The 21,997-nt window shown below is 42.2% G+C and overlaps 1 protein-coding gene across 1 annotated transcript in view; it reads right to left on the bottom strand.

Annotated features, from left to right (window-relative positions):
• The window catches only part of SYTL2 (synaptotagmin like 2), a 50,015-nt gene extending 32,572 nt beyond the window's left edge, over positions 1–17,443 (bottom strand). The window contains exons 1-2 of the mRNA XM_053456101.1: positions 17,283–17,443; positions 1,108–1,485 (exon numbers count right to left, since the gene is read on the bottom strand). Of these exons, the coding sequence (XP_053312076.1) occupies positions 1,108–1,208 (101 nt within the window). The 5' untranslated portion in view covers positions 1,209–1,485; positions 17,283–17,443. The remainder of the gene's footprint in view (positions 1–1,107; positions 1,486–17,282) is intronic.
• Positions 17,444–21,997: the final 4,554 nt, after the last annotated feature.

Raw genomic sequence — 21,997 nt, 5'->3', positions numbered from 1 at the left:
GGGCCGGTATTGGAGCCATTGGTAAAAAGTAAACGAGCAGTGTGTTTCTCACACCCCCAGACATACGCAGGCCTAGATTGGCCATCTGGGATACCGGGGGAAGTGCCCGGTGGGCTGCCGGCCGGCATCGACCCATAAGGCTCGATATGCCAGGCCGTACGCTGCGTAAGCACAAAGATATAAAGTGTGGCCTCTTCTATCCTGCTAACAGCCGCCCCACTGTCATTTGGTGGCCTTAAAGCTGCCTCAACATCCTCAGCCCGATACACACACGCACACTAACACCCACGCTAACACTACCTAGTATGTGTAACGGGCCCTTTGGGTCGGACAAACATGCTCTTGGTGGTTAAACAAAGAAAGTTAGCAGCTGGAGAGCCTCGCGTTGATCTGCGGAATATCCAAATAACTGGAGAACCCTGCCATCTGGTAGAGCTCAATGCCAATACAGTTTGAAAAGGGAACTTGTCACCATAGCGATAGTTCCTTTGGTTTGGATTTACAGCACTGGATGGGGTTTATTCACAAAACTCATCTCTCCAGCAAGGGCAGAGCGGTTGTTGTATGATATCAAACACGATAATTGAAGAAATGTCACTAATATAATGCCAGACCAACTCTTCTGGCAGGAGGACCTCGATGGGGTTAATCCTTCATAGCATAGCGATGCTGCAAGTTACGTTACGTGTCTGTGAATAACTCACACTTTGTCGTGTTGTGCAGGCAACTTTTTACAGAAAAACCATGATTTACAATAGAAATCCTCAGAGAAACGCAACAATTAACTCCAGTCATCGTTTAACCCCTAAGGAACGAGCCCCCCCCAGCAAGACGCTTATATTTTTTTACATTTCACAAGGCAATTATTCTTACGCATCAGGAGACTACAGAAGGTTAAAAAGCAAAATCCTTTGAGATCAAAATAAGCGAGATAATACTTTACTGAGAGGGTGGTATATAAGTGGAACAGCCTCCTAGTAGAGGTGGTAGAGGGTAATACAGTTAGTGAATTTAAACATGCACGGGATAGACATACGGCTCCTGAATCTAAGACAAGACCAACGGCTGATTAAGGTCTTTAACAAGCATGAAAACCGGTTTCCTTACCGAATCCGATCTTCTTCAGCCTTCTTCAGCTCAGCGTCTCGTTGAAGAACTTGCAGGATCGCCTCCTGCTCAGCCTCCGTCAGGAAGCTCAGATCAATCATTATGAGTTTCTCAATCAATATCAGCCGACGATGAAGCGCTGGCTCCGTCCGGCGGGTCACAGAGCGATCAGACTCCTCGCAGACAGACGGAAGGGTCCAGACTTTACTAAAGGGAACGCGTGCGGAGTCCTAGCCTGGGGGTCAGCAGAACCGAGCATTACTTATCAACTTCTCAAGAAAGGGGGGCCGCTCTTCGGATTTCTCTTGATCACATGCTCTTGACCGCAGTATTCCGGTGACACAGGACAGGCTCGTTCATCGTTTAAAAAAGCATCACCTAAAAAAATATATATATATGTAAAATTACTAACTCGGAGATAAACAGATAAAAAAAAAAATATAAAAAGTTATTTAATCATTGAGTTATAAAGCCCATCAGATTCTGCAGCACTGTACGTGTACGCTAAGCAAATAAGCCTTAGCAGGAAACACACACTCATTTTACTTACGGAGAGGCTGGTAGCTAAATGGAACAGCCTCCCAGCAGAAGTGGTAGAGGCTAACATAGCCATGGAATTTAAACATGCATGGGATAGGCATACGGCTCCTGATACACAAGACCAACGATTGATTAAGGTCTGAGGCTTTACAGCAGGAAAAGGGGTCTCATCAGCTAAATTCTATGTTTCCATCCATATTTCTGCATACATTTGCTTTATGTTTCATTTAGTGCAATGCTTGAGCATATCTCTAACAAGGGTCTCCAACGAGAAGACCCCCCCCGTCGAGTTACTGGTAGCGGCTACCACCAAGTAGAATGACCAGCACACCTTGTCTAGAGGAAAGTGTGATACAGGTTTCTATTCTAAATATATATATATATGATAATTACACAATAATGGAATAAAATATCTAATACATACCTAATGCCTAAACCGTTACTTCTTACACATAAGTCTGTTTGTAGTAGCGGCCAAAATAATTCATAATTTAAATGACCCCGTTATGAAAATATATACCTTATGCGGAATCTGCATGTCCACCCCCTGTATATTCCTGAAGGACCCTTAAACCGGGACCCTTAGCTTAACTGCTTCTATGTATAATATATATATAGCACCCCCAAAATCTCCAATTACATTATTACATTACATTTATATAGCGCCAGCACATACCATAGCGCTGTTACAATAGAGGACATTGAAAATAAGTAACAGACAACTTAAAGTTACTTTAGACCAAGCTAAGACATGATACTGAAGGAGAAGAGGGCCCTAACCTTGTGAGCTTACAGTCTATTGGCTGTACCTTAAGGCAAGGTAACCTACTGGTAAAGACACAAGAATAATAAAAAAAAAAAAATAAAAAAAAAAATAAAAAAAAAAAATATATATATATATATATATATATTAGGGCTGCAACTAACGATTATTTTAATAATCGATTAATCGGCCGATTATTTTTTCGATTAATCGATTAATCGGATAAAAAAAAAAACAATATTTAATAATTTTATGAAATGCCCTGCACCCACCCACACTCTGCCCCATCAGTTTCCCACCCAGCAATCTCTCTCTCTCTCTCTCTCTCTCTCTCTCTCTCTCTCTCTCTCTCTCTCTCTCTCTCTCTCTCTCTCTCTCTCCGTACCTCCGTACCTCCGTACCTCCGCTACCGCATCGTTCCACTGACAACGTTCAACCGCAAAACTTTATTCAAATCTTCATCGTTCACGCGCGTCACATCCGTCATTACGTAACTTCAACCAGACGGACACTACAGAGCTCTGCAGCAGAAACGGGGGAACGCTGGCGGAGGTAAGTGAAAGGAGCCGAGCGCTCCAACGACGAATCCATCACTCGATTAATCGATAACGGAAATCGTCGACAACGATTCCCGTTATCGATTATTATCGATTTTATCGATTCGTTGTTTCAGGTCTAATATATATATATATATATATATATATATATATATATATATATATATATATATATATATAATGTCAACAAATTGAGTATTGCAGCATATGCGGTGATACCTTTTTTATTGGACTAACATAATAATAAAAAGACAAGCTTTCGAGAGTTATCCTCCCTTCATCAGGTCTGAAGCAATACTAATCAACATGATAGAGGTTACACACACACACACACAATAAAACTTTTGCGGTTACAGAACGCGTAGATTTAATGAAGAAAAGGGAAAGAAAAAAGGTTGTGGATTCTATCCAGGAGTTGCCAGAAAAGTCACAAAGTATCACAAGTTTTAATTGCATAATTTCAGTAAAGAAACATCCAAAAAGTGTACGGCGGTACGGTTAAAGTTAACCCATTATTAATGTGAACAGAATTATTAATAAATGTGCTTTCTGAAGCAGAAGGGAGACTTACGGGAAGCAGAGGCGTTCATGGTAGCTGCTCGGCTACCTAGTGAGCCGCCTGTGGAAACAGGTCTACGGTGACCTGCCGGGACTCACCCAACCAGATCTGGTTTGGCAACATTCATTTCTCCGCAGAAGTTATTCTACAAAGACCCAGACGCGACAGAAACGAGATATACGCCGGTTCAGGCTGTGGGCGATGAGACGCCGCTTAATCATCGCCCCCCAAACCTCACAATCCCCCCAAAACACACAGGCGGATGCCTTGTCTGCTGTATTACTTGGCACTGCGTGTGTAATGCGATTATATACGTTGTGTTCAGCGATATTCGTATATAATATGAGGTTTATACACACACTGTACCGTATCTTAAACAGACACTCCTTTCCAGTGCGAATGAATGGGGGGATTCTGCAAAGCCCCCCCCCATATGCATCGGCCCCTTCCCCCTGCCAGGCAGGAGATGTGCTTAGTGGAGCACATTTACTGGCATGCGATATTCTTAACGCCAGAGCTGGTTCTGCGGACCTCCCAGAAGGAGGGCGTATAAGGAGACCCCCAGTGTACCGGAGTAGGAAACACTCCCATAAGATCTCTTTCCAGCCACTATCTACCTGCTTTGGATCACGAAAAGAATGGGAAGCTGCAGCTGTGGAGCGACAGATTCTCCCCAAGTACTTCAATATGCGTTCGTTGTTCAGAGGTTCTCTTATGGCTGAAGCGCCCCTTAAAGTTAGAAGATATTTAGAAGGCGGAGTGATCCCCCTACCACAACATGTCCATCTCCCGATCTCTTCTGCCATATCCCACCCCATCACTGATCTTCTCTCCAGTACTCCCCTTCTCAGACTAGCCTCATTAGCAGGAAAGACTCGTTTAAAATGGGCCACGGTCCAGTTTCGACATTTATTCCTGATTTGTGTCCAGAATAGCTCAGCCCGCATTACCCACCAGGCAAGATCTGCTTGCTGCAGCCAACAAATATTGTTTTATAGAGCTCCATCATATTCCGTAGCGCTGTACAACAAGTAATTGACTTACAGAACAACAGGTGAGTAGGGCCCTGCTCAAAGGAGCTTACAATCCAGAGGGAGTTGGGGTGAATCACACAAGAGGTACAAGAAGTATCGCCGTTGACCAGCCAGACTATATTACAGGAAAGGCGAGTTAAAGCAATATGGGAGGAAGGGCGTTAAGGCGTTAGCTCATGGGCGTCCTTAAAAAGAGTGGGTCTTGAGGGATTTTTGGAATGACCGAAGGCAGGGGAAGACGGATAGGCATTCGGTATGCGGGAAACTGCTTTTACAAGCTTATCTACCCCTGCCCCCTTTTTTTTTTTTTTTTTTCTTACTGCCACAACTGGTTATCCACCCTCAAGCCATTTCCCTCGTCCACCTAACTTGCCCTGCCTTGTTCCTTTACGACAGACATTGACAAAATTCCACAAGTTCCACAAAGTATTCCATTGGATTGTTTGCCATCAACCCAAAGGCCCTCGACATTTCTAGTTCTACAAATTGTACCTGAAACCGGTTTATTGAAAGCCTCACCTCGGCTTTCCTTCAAATAACCAAAAGGTCCAAGGAGATACAAGGAGAATCGTGTAGAAACGCATAGACATTGGGAGAACACCAGGAATTTCAATCGTTCTTCACGCTTTTTTCTTTTATATTTATAAGGGACGAAAAATACTTTGTACAAAATAAAAATGCCCAGGGTTAAGTTCTGAAGTCAAGAACTTCATTTTACGATAAGTTCATCCAGCTTAAAAGGTCCTCTTCTATATCCTTTGTCGCCAATGATCACCAACATGCAGCCACCAACCCAGTCATCCAAAGATGGGAGAGTACCTCCGAATACCCCTTTTTATGGGCTCAACCAGAATAGGCAAGGCTGGATTACAAGCCCCCAAAGTCCTCTACTGCCTCCTTGTGGTGAACACTACGGGGGGGGGTCAATGCAACTCTGCTACAGCAGCCTGCACATTGAGCCTACTGCTGTTCCAGTCAATGGGGAACCCAAGGCTCAGGGTCCCCTAGGCACGTGCCTATTGTGCCCGATGGATATAGTCCACCATTGGATGAGGTTCCCCACACCTCTGCTGGTTTGCCCAGCAAAGTAATACAAGTTTTCCCCAGCGGCAGATGAGACTTGGGTTACCTCTGAGTACGGACGACAAGGAAACGAGAGTAGAACAAGTTCATGAACTTTATAAGGTATGGCCACCGACGACACCATAGTTAAGGGAATTTACGATGCTGCACTTTATTCTTTGGGGGTGCTACATGATCCGGCTGTTCCTTTAAACACGTGTTTACCTAAAGAAACTCATTCTCCATGTCAAACGAGCAACCGATGGATCAGAAGGTTATTGTCAACAGAACTTAGACTTAAACATGAACTTTAAAGTAGCAAAGCTTGTGTGATCGGAGATCTGAAGAACTCCTGAAAGCCAAAACACTGCTGCTTAAAATAGAAGTGGATTAAGAGCCGTCGGCCGAATAGTTTTGCCAAAAAAGGAATTAGCTCCGAAGTATCCATTTGGCATTTGCCCACGGAAGCAGGACATTCTAATAAATCATTCACTAGAACGCTTTTCCGTTAGGAACCATGCACGGCTATTTAATCCCAATCCAAGCTGATGCTTGAATAATAAATGTTCTGTGAGCCACCATCGTTGTTCGATCTCTTTCTGTAATGCAAAGGGTTAAGCGCCACTTGTTGCTGGTCAAAGAGTCATGTCGTGATTACTTTATGGCACTGCTGCAAAAGACAACAGAGTGCAAGTAGGGTGACCGAGGAGGCTTTACTTCTGTATGGAATAGCTTATGAAAACAATGTACCAATTAACCCCTTAAGGACCATGTTTTGTTTTTTTACACTATAGGACCAGAGCAGTTTCATTCATTTTTTTTTTAAAAGATTAACCAATTAAGGGTTTTTTTGTTTGTTTTTTTTAACATGGGTCTTGGGAATCTTGGGAGAGGCCAAGACAAGAGCAGTGCTTACAGCTGATAGTATGTGTGCATGTGATTGGCTGTGAAAGCGATACGTCGTTTGTCATCAGGGGTCATCTTTTCATGACGTACCCGGTACATCATCGATATAGCAAAAAATTTAATAAAAAGATTTAATTCAGTATTAATTTGGTATAATTAAGTTGCAGCTCACGGTTAATCGAGTTATTGAGCGGAACACTAAGGAAGTAAACCTTTAGCGTTCCAAGCATGTGTAAAACTTCATTTTACCCTCTCACATAATTCATTAAATTGCTTCCAAGCGTCATCACGGGAGGCTACAACATTTTGTTTGGCTTTTTCGCAGGACTACTAGATGCCGGCAGCCTGTCACCCAAATTAAAGTAGTCAGAATACTTGAGGTATTTAACCCCCGATGAAACAATGTTCATCATAATATAATTAACTTGAACGAAATATACCCTTTTTGAGGTTTTTTTAATTATTAAAATAAGTCTGAACGTGTTTTAACCTCCTGTGCATGCTATAGGCCTGGGGTAAGGACTTTTTCTTCTGGGGTCCTCTAGGATCTGCTCAGAGGAAGGTCGAGGGTCAGTAGAACGTCAAGAGTTTTAGAACGGACAGATTAAAAAGCAAAGTTCAGGGGACATTTCAAGGTCAAATGACAGATGCCAAGATTCACCATAGGATAGCCTGTTTCAACCAGAGCAAAAGTCATCTGCTTGAAAACCTACATTTATAGTGGAGATCAGGAAAAAAAAACCGTGGTTTGTCAACCTTCCAACAAGATGAGCGGCGATTACCCCGGCCTAACGCAATGGATATCGGTGCGGCCCTAAACTTTATCCCTCTTTATGCTCAGCTGATAATGATCCAGTAAAAACTAGGTTTTTATAGACAATTACCAAAAAGGCTGACACCTTGTAAAGTTTGACAGAAGTGATAAAAAAAAAAAAAAAAAAAAAATATTAAAAATAAAACATTCCTAACCAGCAAAACCGGTTTTCACAGTTCCAGGCTGATTTTGGCTCTTGAAATTTGTGGTGTACACAAGATTCCTCCCCCAACAACAAAAAAATAAATACAATAAAAATAATAAGAATCTGTAAAGCCACAAAGACATATTCCGTTTCAGTTATTTAATTTCTTTTACAAATAATGCTTGTTTAGGTCTTAATTTATCATTCTCGGAGATCTGAAGACCGTTCAGCTTCCCCGACCCCCTAGCGAGAGCAAGACTCCTACAAATAAGCCTCTTTACAAGTTCTTCACGCACACGCGTAGCACGTCTTCCGTCTGAATTGTATTCTCCTTCGTGAAGACAATAAACGTACTCGTAAAAGCCACATCTTATTAACAAATACGTCTGCCGCTGTAAATATGTCATAGTACCAGCTCTCTCCAAAAACAAAGGCTTAGAACTTTCAACAGAGGAGAAGAAAAGGTCATCAGAGTTGACACAACGCCCAGAAGGTCAAAACATCTTCAGATTTATATTCATAATTTTTTTTTTTTTTTATTTTTTTTTTTTAAAAAGGGGTTTATGGGATTCATCTCGGCCGGGTAATAATTTTGTAAAGTATCTCTTGGCGAAAGCCATATGTATCTACTGGAGGAGAGACTACAATATACATAGGTAAGAACGTTAGGTGGTTTGCTCATGCCTTGGTGTTCTACAAGAGTAGATTCCTGGAAGGTCTGCTCAGACGCAGAGGAACCTATTCACTAAAGAGGGATACTTCTTGAAATCACTGTGGATTATAAGAAGCCAACCTCACCTTATTTCTCATGTAAGAAGGGTGAAGCTTAACCTACAGGATGCCTAGATAGCTTGGGGATTCCATAAAATGCTCCTCAACTATTTATACGCCATACAGACCCAACCCAGCGATTTCTCGTAGAAGTATTTCAACGGAGACCTTGATACATAGCGATATCAAGTTACAAAAGACATAAGGGTACCCCTAACATTGTTCTCTATAATTATGGACCAAGTGTAGAGCAACCGCCACAGAACGTTGCTGCTGCTTGACCGGATTTTTTTTTCTAGAAACGTGGCCCTTTTCAAGCTTATATTTCATCAATATCACCCTTAAGCAATATGGCTGTTGGACTGGATTCACATAAACAAACATAAAATCCACCGCAAGGGAGGAGTGTAGAAGAAGTAGGCGACAGTCACAGCCCAAGTATGTACTTCGAAAACTTGTCAAAGCTTCTAGGCTGGGCATACAACAAAATCGAGCTCATTTTATTTACTCAGGTATCAGTGTTTGTGTTATGGGAATGTCTACTTTTCTGATTTCCCATTCTTCTTTCATGGTTTACAGCTAATGCTCAGTAATATATATATATGGCACTGTGGCCCATGATATGCCTTTTAACCCTCTATATGCCACTGTGCCCCATGGTATGCCTTTTGACCCCCTATGTGCCACTCTGTCTCCAGAAATGCCTTATACCCCTATATCCCATTCTGGCATTTAGGGGGTTAAAATGCATATTATGGGGCAGAGTGGCATATAGGGAGGTATAAGGCATTTCAGGAGGCAGAGTGGCATTAAGGGAGTTAAAAGGCATTGTATAGAGCACTCTGCCTCCAGAAATGCCTTATACCCCTATATGCCACTCTGCCATTTAGGGGGTTAAAAGGCATATTATGGGGCAGAGTGGCATATAGGGAGGTATAAGGCATTTCAGGAGGCAGAGTGCTCTATTAAATGCCCCCTTAACGCCACTCCAGAAATGCCCTATGCCCCCATTTAACACACACACACACCCTATACCCCCATTTAACTAACTAACACACACACACACTCTCTCTCTCCCCCCCCTCTCTCACCCCCCTTCCCCCGCTCTCCCCCCTCTCTTACCGGTGCTTCCAACCGGGGCACCGGGTTGACGTCGCCTTCTGCTGCAGCCGGAAGGAGGTGTGGCTAGCAGCGAGGGTTTGTATGCGTCCGGCTGTCAGAGATCAGAGTTCCCCGCACCGGTGCGGGGAACTCTGATCTCTGACAGTCGGGGAAGGTCTATGCGACGGACGCAGACAACCCCCGCTGCTAGCCACATCTCCTTCCGGCTGCAGCGGATCGCGTAGACGTCAACCCGCTGCCCCGGCAACACAGCAGGAAGCACCGGTAAGTGTGTGTATGATGGGGGGGGGGGTCGGGTGAGACAGGAGGATCCAGGTCCCCTGCAGCGGTGCGGGGGATCTGGATCTTAGTCTCCTAATCAGACCTCTATTTGAGGTCTGATTAGAAGACGACCCCGATTAGAAGACGAGGGGTATTTTTCAGAGCATTTGCTCTGAAAAAAACCTCGTCTTATAATCGAGCAAATACGGTATATACCGTATTGGCCCGAATATAGGCCCCACTTTTCCCCCCACTTTAAGTCTTTAAAGTGCGGCCTATATTCGGGGTCTAGCATATCTCGGAGGGGGGGGGACAGTGGCAGCATATCTCAGGGGGGGGGCAGTGGCAGCATATCTCGGGGGGGGACAGTGGCAGCATATCTTGGGGGGGACAGTGGCAGCATATCTCGGGGGGGACAGTGGCAGCATATCTCGGGGGGGACAGTGGCCGCATATCTCGGGGGGGGACAGAGTGGCAGCATATCTCAGAGGGGGGGCAGTGGCAGCATATCTCGGGGGGGGGACAGTGGCCGCATATCTCGGGGGGGGACAGAGTGGCAGCATATCTCGGGGGGGGCAGAGTGGCAGCATATCTCGGGGGGGGCAGAGTGGCAGCATATCTATTAAAAAAACGTTTTCTTTAAAAAAGCACCAAACTTTTAGGGTGCGGCCTATATCCGAGCCAATACGGTATATATAAATAATATAATATATATTTCCCTAGAACAATCATTGTATCAGATGATCATGCCATGCCTGCGTAAAGAAAAGTTTTACAGTTTTGTTTTTTTAAACACCTAAATGATTTGTCAGGTTCTGGAATAGTCACAGGAACTGGAATTAGAGAGGATAATCTCCAGTTGACTAAGCATTTAATCTGTTCCTATTAAGGGTAATAAAGAGAAATAGGATATATGAACACTTTCACAGCAGGTGAGGGTCAGAATGGAAGAAAATTATTATTATTATTATTATTATAGCTTGGCACCTTAAACAACCACTTTTGCCCCATCATGAAGATATATCAACCCAGGGTTCAGTAATTAAACCATTTAAATAGGGAATTTAGAGACTTTTCGGTTCAATCGGGTCAACCCCTTTAACTCGTTGATCAATGCTAAAAATAAAGAGTTTTCTACACTCTACAATAGCTTCCAGCCCCGCTATAATAATTTGGCATTTTGCCCCTTGATACAGGCTTTGGGGGACAAAGATATCTCTCGTTGGCATCAGAAAAGTATTCAAGTACTAGACCTGGGTCTATACACCACGGGCCCCAAAACAGCTTTTTTTTTCTGGTTAAAAAATAATAAAGTTGAACATATTAAGATATGAGGTGGATTAGAAGAATCTAAACCCAACAATCACATAAACCAAGATCTTTATCCCACTGCAAATCCAAGCGTTAACGCAGCCCAGATGTTCCTGTGACATTATAAAGTCATTACGGGGCGAGAAGCTAACAAATTCTCACAGACGCTAAATGGAAAATATGTTAAAGCCTGAGAAGATCTTTAAGATAAATAAAAACGGAGATGTTGGACTCGACAAGGGTCAAATAGCCGAAAAAATTCAGACATTCCGAGAAGAAATAATCAAACTCAGACATAAAACCTTGAGATCTGTCTATATGTCGTAAGCATAATCGAATCATACCGATGTGAATGCATCTCATTCATGCACACAGACACAAAGTACGTCGCTTTTGGACCATGCATGTCCAGCTGCAATCACAACACCGACCTTAAGTTTGGGCTAAAAGAAACAACTTGAGAGGTAAATTATATTATATTTTACAGACTGTTGACAAGTAGCCCCACCTAGTACCGAGACGTTACACAACAAGGAGAAAGGTATTGGGTTTCACTCCTGATTGCGCAATCCGCTCGCATTAAACACGGCAATCCCAGGTAAGAATTAAAAATGCCTCATTACAGAATCCCAAAATAAGCTTTTATAACACGCAACAAAACGTCTTCAGCAAAAAAAAAAAAAAAAAAAAAAACCACAGATACTTTGTCATTTTATAAGAGTCATCATTCGCTATAAGGAAGAAAGTCATGGTATGGAACTGGCAAATGACTCCCTACTATCTAAAAGACGGAGCTCAGAACAGCGGGCAGAATTTAACGTTACAAAAATATTCTTCCATTCATAAGCTTTGGTGGGGGGGTAGCGATATTTCTAAAAATTTTACAAAAGCTCCAGAAAATGTATCAATTTAAACATTATATACGGTATGATTAGGATAAAAAAGGAGCCCCAGGACACGTTCCAGGTGTGTCAAACATCAAGCCTCGAGGGCCACAAATAGTCTAGGAATAGTTAATCCGAGCTTGGAACACGAGTGATTTAATAACGTCAAGCCATTTTGATATGAAACGAGACCCCCCCGCCCCCTGGGGTTAGATACTATGACCTAGCTTAAAACCGGCCATTATTCATCTCGTTTATTTTTGTAGGGGTCTATGGGCAAACCAGAATTCTACCCCCAAGAGAGGAAAACGGGAGACGTTTATGATGCCCCTGAACTGCTACGCCAACCCTCACTCATGAGGTCTGTAGTAAAGAAAGAAGGAAAAATAAAATCACTCCAGAATACTCCCTCATTAAATGGTTCTTCCACCACTCCATGCCATAATAGTCTCCATTTCCATTGTGTTTTTTCAGGGTATTCCACTGCCTTTATTTAGAGATCCGGGTCTAGAAACCATCAGCGTTGGCGCCAGTAAATAGGTCACTTGCTTGAAAAGTATCTGTTCAACAAAAGAAGTTTTGCAATCAAGCTGACTCAACACCAATCAGCAGGTTGTGAGCAATTCAACAGCTGGTCCAGGACATGTCCAGACGCACTTAGAATATGCACAACTACTTCCTCAACAATGACATCATCGTATAAAAAGCAATGACAACGTTACCGTGTTCTGAAAAGAAATGGCCAACCCTGGTCACCTATAATGGGCTAAAATCCGCTTTGAGTTAACTATTTATTACACAGCTCAGGCCTTCGTGCAGGAGAAGCTCACTGGGGTTGGCCCTCCGTAATGCACGCCAACCGCTGGTTCGGCAGATATAGAAGTCAAAAGGTAGGTCTGCCAATCTTTAAACAGTTGATGAAGATCTATCAACCTGCAAGTTTCTCCATCAAGAGCTGAGCTGGCCTGTATATTTGAGTAGGTGAGGAGACTGAATTCACTACACATTATACAGGGCCAGCCAAGCTCATCTTGCAGCAGAAGCGCTCTGGGGTTAGACTTCCACGATGTATAGTGAAGTCAAGGAGCTGAAATCATAACTCTCCACCAACCTCATCCTACAACGCTTGCTTTAGTGAACAGACCTCACTGGAATGGTCTTTAAAACATATCAGCCATGCAAAAAACAGTGTATTTTGAAAGACAATTAGGTTTTTGGGTTGTGTTAGTGAAACGGAGTATAGATCAAATCTTTGAACCTTACACTCGTAGACCATTGGAGTCATACAACTAGAGGCAGCCTAAGGAAGTGAAATGCGTGTGTGCCTCTAGCCAAGTCCCCAGTACAATGCCCAATTTAAGTCTATATACCGTATGCTGGCCTTTCATCTCTAGAACATACCCATCTGCAACTAATCGGATTCCAGTATCTGTACCTTACATACATATTCCCAGGTATGTGGGAAATATGTATGCTTATGACATAACAGTAACACACGAGCATTCACAGATAGACGTGTAAAAGTTTCTCTGCCTTGGCACACACAGTGACCCCGCCACGTTCACGCAGCACAGCTCATAAAGCCAGGTCCAACCTCTGGTCAGTTTTTTTTTTTGTTTTGTTTTTGTTTATTGGACCTTTTACACGACACTCTATAAAAACATTTTAACCAGATGAACTGCCGAACGGGTCTGATCTGCTCTTAGCTTCTGTTTCTATGTTCAAACTTCATACAATATTGTCAAATATGGCAAACAAGTTACCGGTAACATGTTTGGATTCTTCATGAATAAGAATTTTGTTTTAAGATACTTGAAATCATTTTTAAATTTATTTTCAGTAGCCACACTTAATACATTTCCTGAACCAGGAAAGGGGGGGGCGCTTTAAGACTTAGCAGGAAATTGCTTTTCCCACAGAGATGCCAAACACGAGAGCGATCGGAGAGGAGAGAGGAGAGAAAAGCGAGCAGAGAGGAGAGAGAGAAGAGAAAAGCGAGCGGAGAGGAGAGAGAGAAGAGAAAAGCGAGCGGAGAGGAGAGAGAGAAGAGAAAAGCGAGCGGAGAGGAGAGAGAGAAGAGAAAAGCGAGCGGAGAGGAGAGAGAGAAGAGAAAAGCGAGCGGAGAGGAGAGAGAGAAGAGAAAAGCGAGCGGAGAGGAGAGAGAGAAGAGAAAAGCGAGCGGAGAGGAGAGAGAAGAGAAAAGCGAGCGGAGAGGAGAGAGGAGAGAGAAGAGAAAAGCGAGCGGAGAGATATTTATCAAAAGCAAAAAAATAATTAAAAAAATTTACATTATGTTGCATTTATATGAATGATGGATTCGTCTTATCTCCGGTTACATACTTAATACTTAGATTCTAGAATTTAGTGGACATGGGTGGTTATATTTACTTTTTGGGGTTAACTCCCTATTTAACCATATGTGAGTCACACTTCCGGGCAGATACAGGGAAATCATGATTGCCTCGCCAACACATTTTTGTGGCTTTCAAAGGCAATGGTCTGAAGAACGAGGACAAGACTGAAAAGAGCGATACGAAGGGTTTGCATTTCTAAGTCGTCATTAAGTAACAAGGCTGCTCCATAGCACATACGTGTACGTGTACGGGTACGTGTGTGTATATATATATATATATATATATATATATATATATATATATATATATATATACACATCCATACGTACATTCATACACGCACACTGTATAATGCATACACACATATGTAAGCTCGTTTGAGCCTGGCCCGCCTGACCTGTTTCTGTAAGTCAAATTGTTATGTTATATATGGAGCTATATAAAACAATAATCTATAATTTCAGCAGCCGACATGAAAACATCAGGGTCATGGACCGATGTTCATCATAAGGGTAAATAAATTCTATGTATACACAGAGAAAAACACATGCTATAAATTAAAACATTGGTTTACCACCACCACCCCCCCCCGAGCGGGGGCCACTACACTTCAGGAGCCATATGTCTATCCCATGCAGGTTAAATTTCCCTTACTGTATTACCCTCCACCACTTCTGCTGGGAGGCTGTTCCATTTGTCTACCAGCCTATCAGTAAGATAAAACTTCCTTGCATTGAATGGTAACCTCTGACGCTCTAGTTTTAGATTCTGGCCTCTTGTTGTTTCTCCTCCTTTGAAATAAACTTTCCTCCTGTGCTGTTAAACCACCTTAAGCAATAATAAAAAAAAATATGTATTTTCATTTCGCAGGAAAGAAGTCCTTTTTACGACTTTAACCCCATCTACTTATTCCAGAGCCCGAGGGCCGGGACTCGTGCTGCAGACAAGGCTTCGACAACCGGCTACATGTCTTTGGTGGAATAATGAAGACATTGCGAAGCTTGTTCTGCGCATTCCACCAGTCATTTACCTGCGCGGGGATTATTTCCAGCCTCGGGGGGGGGACAGGAGAGCCCTCTAAGGAATCTGCCCCTCCTGCTAACAGCAAATTTAATTTACTGCCCCCTAGTGGTCCGCACACACCTGTATCTAATCCCTGCCAGCCAAAACAACGCAAGCTCTTTATCACAGGATAAATAATAATAATAAATAATTTATTGGTCTCGTCTTAGATTCAGAGGTGGTAGGGGGTAATACAGCGAGGTAATTTAAACATGCATGGGATAGACATACGGCTCCTGAAGACAAGACCCACGACTGATTAAGGTTTGAGCCTTTACAGCAGAAGAAATGGGCAGACTAGACGGGCCGAATGGGGCCGATCTGCCATAAAATATGGTTATAAATCCAAAAGGGCTACAGAATGGCCACATAATCTGCAATGAAACGTTACTCCTGCTGCCAATCTCACAATCAAAGAATAGGAGTAAGTGAAGAGTATTAGGGATGTGCTGGAATTAAATACCTCCACACCCAGATCACGCACTGTGCAGAGGATAGAGCGCTTCCTTTTCACTTCATTGGGATGATATAGTGCATAGCATATAATATTAACGCTAATACAGTGTATACTGTATATAGTATTACCAACATAGCGCATAGCATACAATATTAACACTATTACAGTGTATACTGTATATAGTATTACCAACATAGCGCATAGCATATAATATTAACGCTAATACAGTGTATACTGTATATAGTATTACCAACATAGCGCATAGCATATAATATTAACACTAATACAGTGTATACTGTATATAGTATTACCAACATAGCGCATAGCATATAATATTAACACTAATAGTGTATACTGTATATAGTATTACCAACATAGCACATAGTATATAATATTAACACTAATAGTGTATACTGTATATAGTATTACCAACATAGCGCATAGCATATAATAACGCTAATACAGTGTATACTGTATATAGTATTACCAACATAGCGCATAGCATATAATAACGCTAATAGAGTGTATACTGTATATAGTATTACCAACATAGCGCATAGCGCATAGTATATAATATTAACACTAATACAGTGTATACTGTATATAGTATTACCAACATAGCGCATAGCATATAATATTAACACTAATACAGTGTATGCTGTATATAGTATTACCAACATAGCGCATAGCATATAATATTAACACTAATACAGTGTATGCTGTATATAGTATTACCAACATAGTGTTAATATATACTATGCACTAATACAGTGTATACTCTACATAGTATTACCAATATAGTGTATAGTATACAGTATTATCTCATTTTACGCAGTGCTTCTTACAGTCCATACATTCAAAGGGTCAGACAAGATAAACCGATGCATTAGATGCATCGGCTTGCAGACAATATTGTATATAACATTAACTATGTGTATACTGCATATCGTAACATAGCATTTACTGTATAGATAATAGTAACACAGCATATACTGCATATATAATAGTAACACAGCATATACTGCATATATAATAGTAGCACAGCATATACTGCATATATAATAGTAGCATAGCATATACTGCATATATAATAGTAGCATAGCATATACTGCATATATAATAGTAACATAGCATATACTGCATATATAATAGTAGCACAGCATATACTGCATATATAATAGTAACATAGCATATACTGTATATATAATAGTAGCATAGCATATACTGTGTATATATAATAGTAACCTAGCATATACTGTATATATATGTACGTATATATATATATATATAAAAGTAACATAGCATATACGGTATATAGGATTAATAGTTCTACATTGTGGATTCCCCCCAAACTCCATAGCATTAGAAAAGCCATTAGTAATTAGCGCAGGTTAAATGCCCTGTAAATTATACCCAAGCTCTAGAATGCAGTCTCATTCTTGTCTGTATGTTATTCTTGTGCGTATGAATGAAGGAGGTGGCGGCACCTGACTCACCCCCCATCTTAACAGCAGCAACTAAATGACTTATTAGATATGAAATAACAAGAAAAGGGGGTCACGGAATCACTTACTGCAACTGCTGTGACTGTTACTTAGTTTCTTCCCTGCAGGGCAGCCTGGTCCTCCCAGCACACCTTGTACTAATACCCTCTGATGATGATGATTTAATTAGTTGATTTCTTCCTCCCCAGTCCCTGAGCAGCTCCCAGATCAGTGCTGTGTCTTCAGAGCTGTTCTGCAGGGCAGGAAGGAGGAGACTTGACTCTAAAACTTTGTACCAATAAGAGAGACTCCATAGGGCTCTGAGTGATTGCTCCCTACCTCCTCCTCCTTCCCTGCCCTTCCCCTGTGCACTACCCTAAGGCAGGCAATTCTAAATACTCTGATGCAATAAGATTGCCCTGCAGAGGTAACTAGTGGGACAACACAACACAGAAGCATGAAGGGAATTCACGAGTTGCTCTGCTTGTTAGTCCTGGTGTATCTCCAACTTATTTCCCTTTTTTTCTAAGCATTATTTTATTAATGTTTTTTTGCTTTACTGATAGGGCAGTGGGTAAGCGGAGCAGCCTCCCAGCAGCAGTGGTAGAGGTTGATTTCTATGTTTATGTTTTTTGTAGTTTTTAATAACAATACACTGAGTTCTTTACTCAACAGAGCGGGGAAGAGGATACATTTTATTAATTATGGATGGTAAAGCGCCAAAACTGGAACCTCCTTGTTAACCCCTGGAGTACAAATTAAGCAGTTCTGAGACGAATAGTTTAACCCTTTGAGTGTCCTGGGCACAATTCTCTTATGAAAAACCAGGCCAGTTCCCTTAGCTTAGTGTTTTGCTTTGACAACTGTATCAGCAGTTTATTCTTTATCTAGGGAGGTATATACACTATATATTATATTATATTATATATTATATATATATCATATATAATAGGAAAAGTTAAGCTATTCATAGATACCTAGTCTGAGGCAACTTCTCAGTGTTGGCCCTTCATGAAGCGTAACCAAGTTGGGGGTTTGAAACAGCCAATCAGTGGCAGGAAAAGGTTTCTCGCCATGCGCAAGGTGGGGGTCTTATTAACCCCCCCACACACACACACACACACACACCTCATCCGGTTATATATATCTCGGTCCAGGTAATGTGGCAGACCAGGGGGCAAATCAATATGCAGGGGATTTTGCTATGATATGCGTGAAAGTTATGTGATTGTCCAATTTAAAAAGGCATAAAAAAAATCAAAACAGTATTTTTCTCATAATTTTCCAGATATCAGGAAACACCTGCCTGGGGTTATTCTCATCATTATTATTATTATTATTATTATCAGCACGGGTCGCCCTGTTATATCCCGTACAATCCCTGCTATTGTTTTCCATTCTTTGTTACAATTCTCTTTCTGCGGAATCCTCTCTTCCCTAATTGCTTACACTTCCTTTGAAAAGCGCGGTAATGTGCCTGCGCATGCACTGCCGGCAGGAACGCCTTTACTGAAGAATACTTATGATAATTGATAAGCAATGAGCCGTTCAATTAAACGGGCCTCCTTTATTTTGATAGGGCGGATCAGTCGGGGTTTATTTTTATTTTTAGGCAAAGCAAGCAAGTTGTTTAACCCATTGAGTGCCAGTGCTGAGAATTTTTTTATTTTTTTTTTTACATTCAAAATATTTTTCCTAATATTTATCACTTTATTTTATATAAAATATAAATAATATTATTTATTGATATAAATTGGTTTCTTTGAGTGTTCTTTTTATTTATTTTTTTTAATTATAGTGTGCTTTTATGGTGGGGGGGCACACCGTAGGACATCATAGTTGCTGAGATTGTAAGCTCACGGGAGCGAGGCCCGCTTAATAAGTGTTTGTGTTAATGTTGTCGGATGTGATATGATAGGTAATCTTGTATTCGCTCCCTGCTGTGACATTGCTGCAGGATCTGCTTGCCCTCTATACATAAAACATGATTTCCTGCCCATTTGTGCACCTCTAGGACACGTACCGAAGCTGTGCTGGATGTCACCACAGGCAGGGGTAGCCTGGCCCAGTGTCCAAAATCAGCACAAAGGGCCAGTTCAACTTGGACCAGCCAACCTGCAGAGGTGAGAATGCCGCAGGGTCACGTAACCCGTGTTACCCTGAAGCAACAAGAAGAAGGATCCAGGCAAGGTAAAGGGGTAGGAGGGCAATGGGGTAAGAGAGGGTATGCGTGTATTTATGTGCATATACAAGTATTTATGTTAGAGTGAGTGTGTATGTGTAAGTGTGTGTGTTAGAGGGAGTGTGTGTTAGCATGAGTGTGTATGTGTAAGTGTGTGTATTAGCATGAGTGTGTGTGTTAGAGGGAGTGTGTGTGTTAGCATGAGTGTGCATGTGTATGTGTGTGTGTTAGCATGAGTGTTTGTGTAAATATGTGTGATGGTGTGTATGTTAGTTTCCGGGGTGGGGGGGGGCTTCCTTTGCCACAGGGCTACCTTAGGTCATGTGAAGTGACACAACAATGCCATGTAGCACAGAAAGGACTTTGACATTCATGTTTGTTAGGAAGCAGCGGAGGAGGAAGCAGTAAAAGTAACCCCAGGGCTGGGTGCATTGTACCCCCCCCCCGGCACCTGCTGCCCCGAATAAGAATACCCTGGTTTTGAGCCCATTCCAAGACTACTAAACACTATCCCATCCCCTCTCTCCAATGGCACATCGAACTGAAGCAACGGGAAAGGGTTAATATCATCACATGACTGGGACACGCCAGTAATCTGCCTCCGTGCTCCAAGTGTTAGCGATTTGTGTAGCTAATCTCATGGGGCGCAGGGGAAACTGGTACGAAAAAACCAACGCCGGTTACCGGCTACAACCATGTTACATATCAACGCTTTCAACTCTCACACCAACGTGGAAAACGTTTAAAAAAATGCCGTTCCGCCTGAATAGCCACAAAGCATTCCGCGCACGCCGTTCCTATACCTTTCTCGAGAGCCCGAGGGTTTGTATTATGTTCCTTTTTACTGGTTTATGTTCAAAAATAACCTGTAAACAGCATGTAAAACTCTTATTTTACTTTATTCTCCTAGACGAGCCTGCCTTCGTTGGGGTAAACATAGTTGTCCTGCGAAAACCAGGACAGTTGGGAGGTATGCTGAGATGACTTTCCAGTAATCTCCCTGCAGCTAGAACTTAAATGGCTGTAAAGAAGATCCCAGCTTGCCAAATGAACGTAAAGGGAAGGATATAAAAGTTATTCAATGGCTGCATGAACACAGCGTTTCCATGAACGTTTAGCCATGTAACGTGGCTGTTGGCAGAACTGGACAGAGGTCCTCCTTGGCCAACTCTTGGGGTGAGATTCTCCTCACTTCTAAATCTACATGCAAACCCGATCGACAGACGGCACGGCTTCCTCTTCTTCCCCTAAAATAAATCAGATTCAATGCCTAAACGTCCATAAAAGAAGAGACGGTGGCTTCCCTGTATCCCGTATATAATATTTGGAGGAACGTTCTTGCTTTAGGGAACCAGACCGCAATCTTCAGAGAAACGGCTGCTGTCTACTTGTTGATTTAGGGGAGCAGAAGATCACCAGATCACCGGAAACCTCTTCCTACATTACACACAACTTCTAAAAGCCAATCATTATGCAGCGCGGATACGGTACGGGGGGGGGTGGCGATTTAATATACTGTATGTTTTAAGGCAAGATGAAACATTGTAACCCAAAGTTTAATAGAAAATTCTATTGGAAGAATGGCAAATGTGGCCCTGTATAGTGTATATCTAAATTATCCAGTCTTTCTAAGGCAGGGGTGTCCAACCTGCGGCCCTCCAGGTGCTGCAGGACTACGTCTCCCGTAATGCTCTTTCAGCTAAGGGGCCGGCTGAGGAGGATGGGAGACGTAGTCCTGCAGCAGCTGGAGGGCCGCATGTTGGACACCCCTGATGTAAGCATATAAATGCCAATGTAGGGGAGAAGAGAAAGATGAGAAAAACTACAGGAAGGGAAGTTTATTTCAGTAATTATTATTATATAATATCATATTTGTACTTTGTTGGGTATTGTTTTTGGATCGGCATAGCAGGGTCCAGAGAGAACTCGTAATTACAGTAGCTGAGGGATCGGTTCTGGTCCGTCTTTGTGAATAACTTCAATATTCCAACACAAGTTAAAAAAAAAAACTAAAACGACCAAAGCTTTCTCCAAGATTCCTTTCAGACAGAACAATGCCTGCATTAAAATGAGACAATAACTTCCCTTTTCCCAATACATGTTAATGAAGATATTTTAGGAAGGCGCTTGTTTTGTAAGCAACGTCGTTCTGTGGACTGAAACAAAAACTCTATTCGGCTTCTGGAATGAGAAGTAACCGTATACCTTTGTGGACTTTCTGGGCACGTACTGGGTTATACTGGGCTGAGCCTGTCTATCACACGAGCCGCCAAATATAACATTCTCTGCCGTATTCTGGCCTAGACTAACTAGACCTAGGGGGGGCAGATTGCCCTGTTGAGATCTCTCTTGTAACCGGCCCATATACACTATGGAGCACTGTGCCTAACCAGCACATCCTTCATAGTGACCTTACTACTTATGACATCATATCCCAGGACTCAATGACGTGGACGACAACAGTGGCCACAGAGGTAAGTGGTGGGTAAGTGGTAGCCGGAGTGCTTACCTGGGTCAGGCCTGAGACTGTTTAGGGCAACATACATCTCTGATTAGGTCTAAACCATGTTTGTAAATCTGGTTTTTAGGCTCACACTTTATTAAAAGTATCTTCTAGGTCCA

The sequence above is a fragment of the Spea bombifrons genome, chromosome 2, assembly GCF_027358695.1.
Source record: "Spea bombifrons isolate aSpeBom1 chromosome 2, aSpeBom1.2.pri, whole genome shotgun sequence".
Lineage (NCBI taxonomy): Eukaryota > Metazoa > Chordata > Amphibia > Anura > Pelobatidae > Spea > Spea bombifrons.
This window is presented reverse-complemented; position numbering and strand designations above follow the sequence as displayed.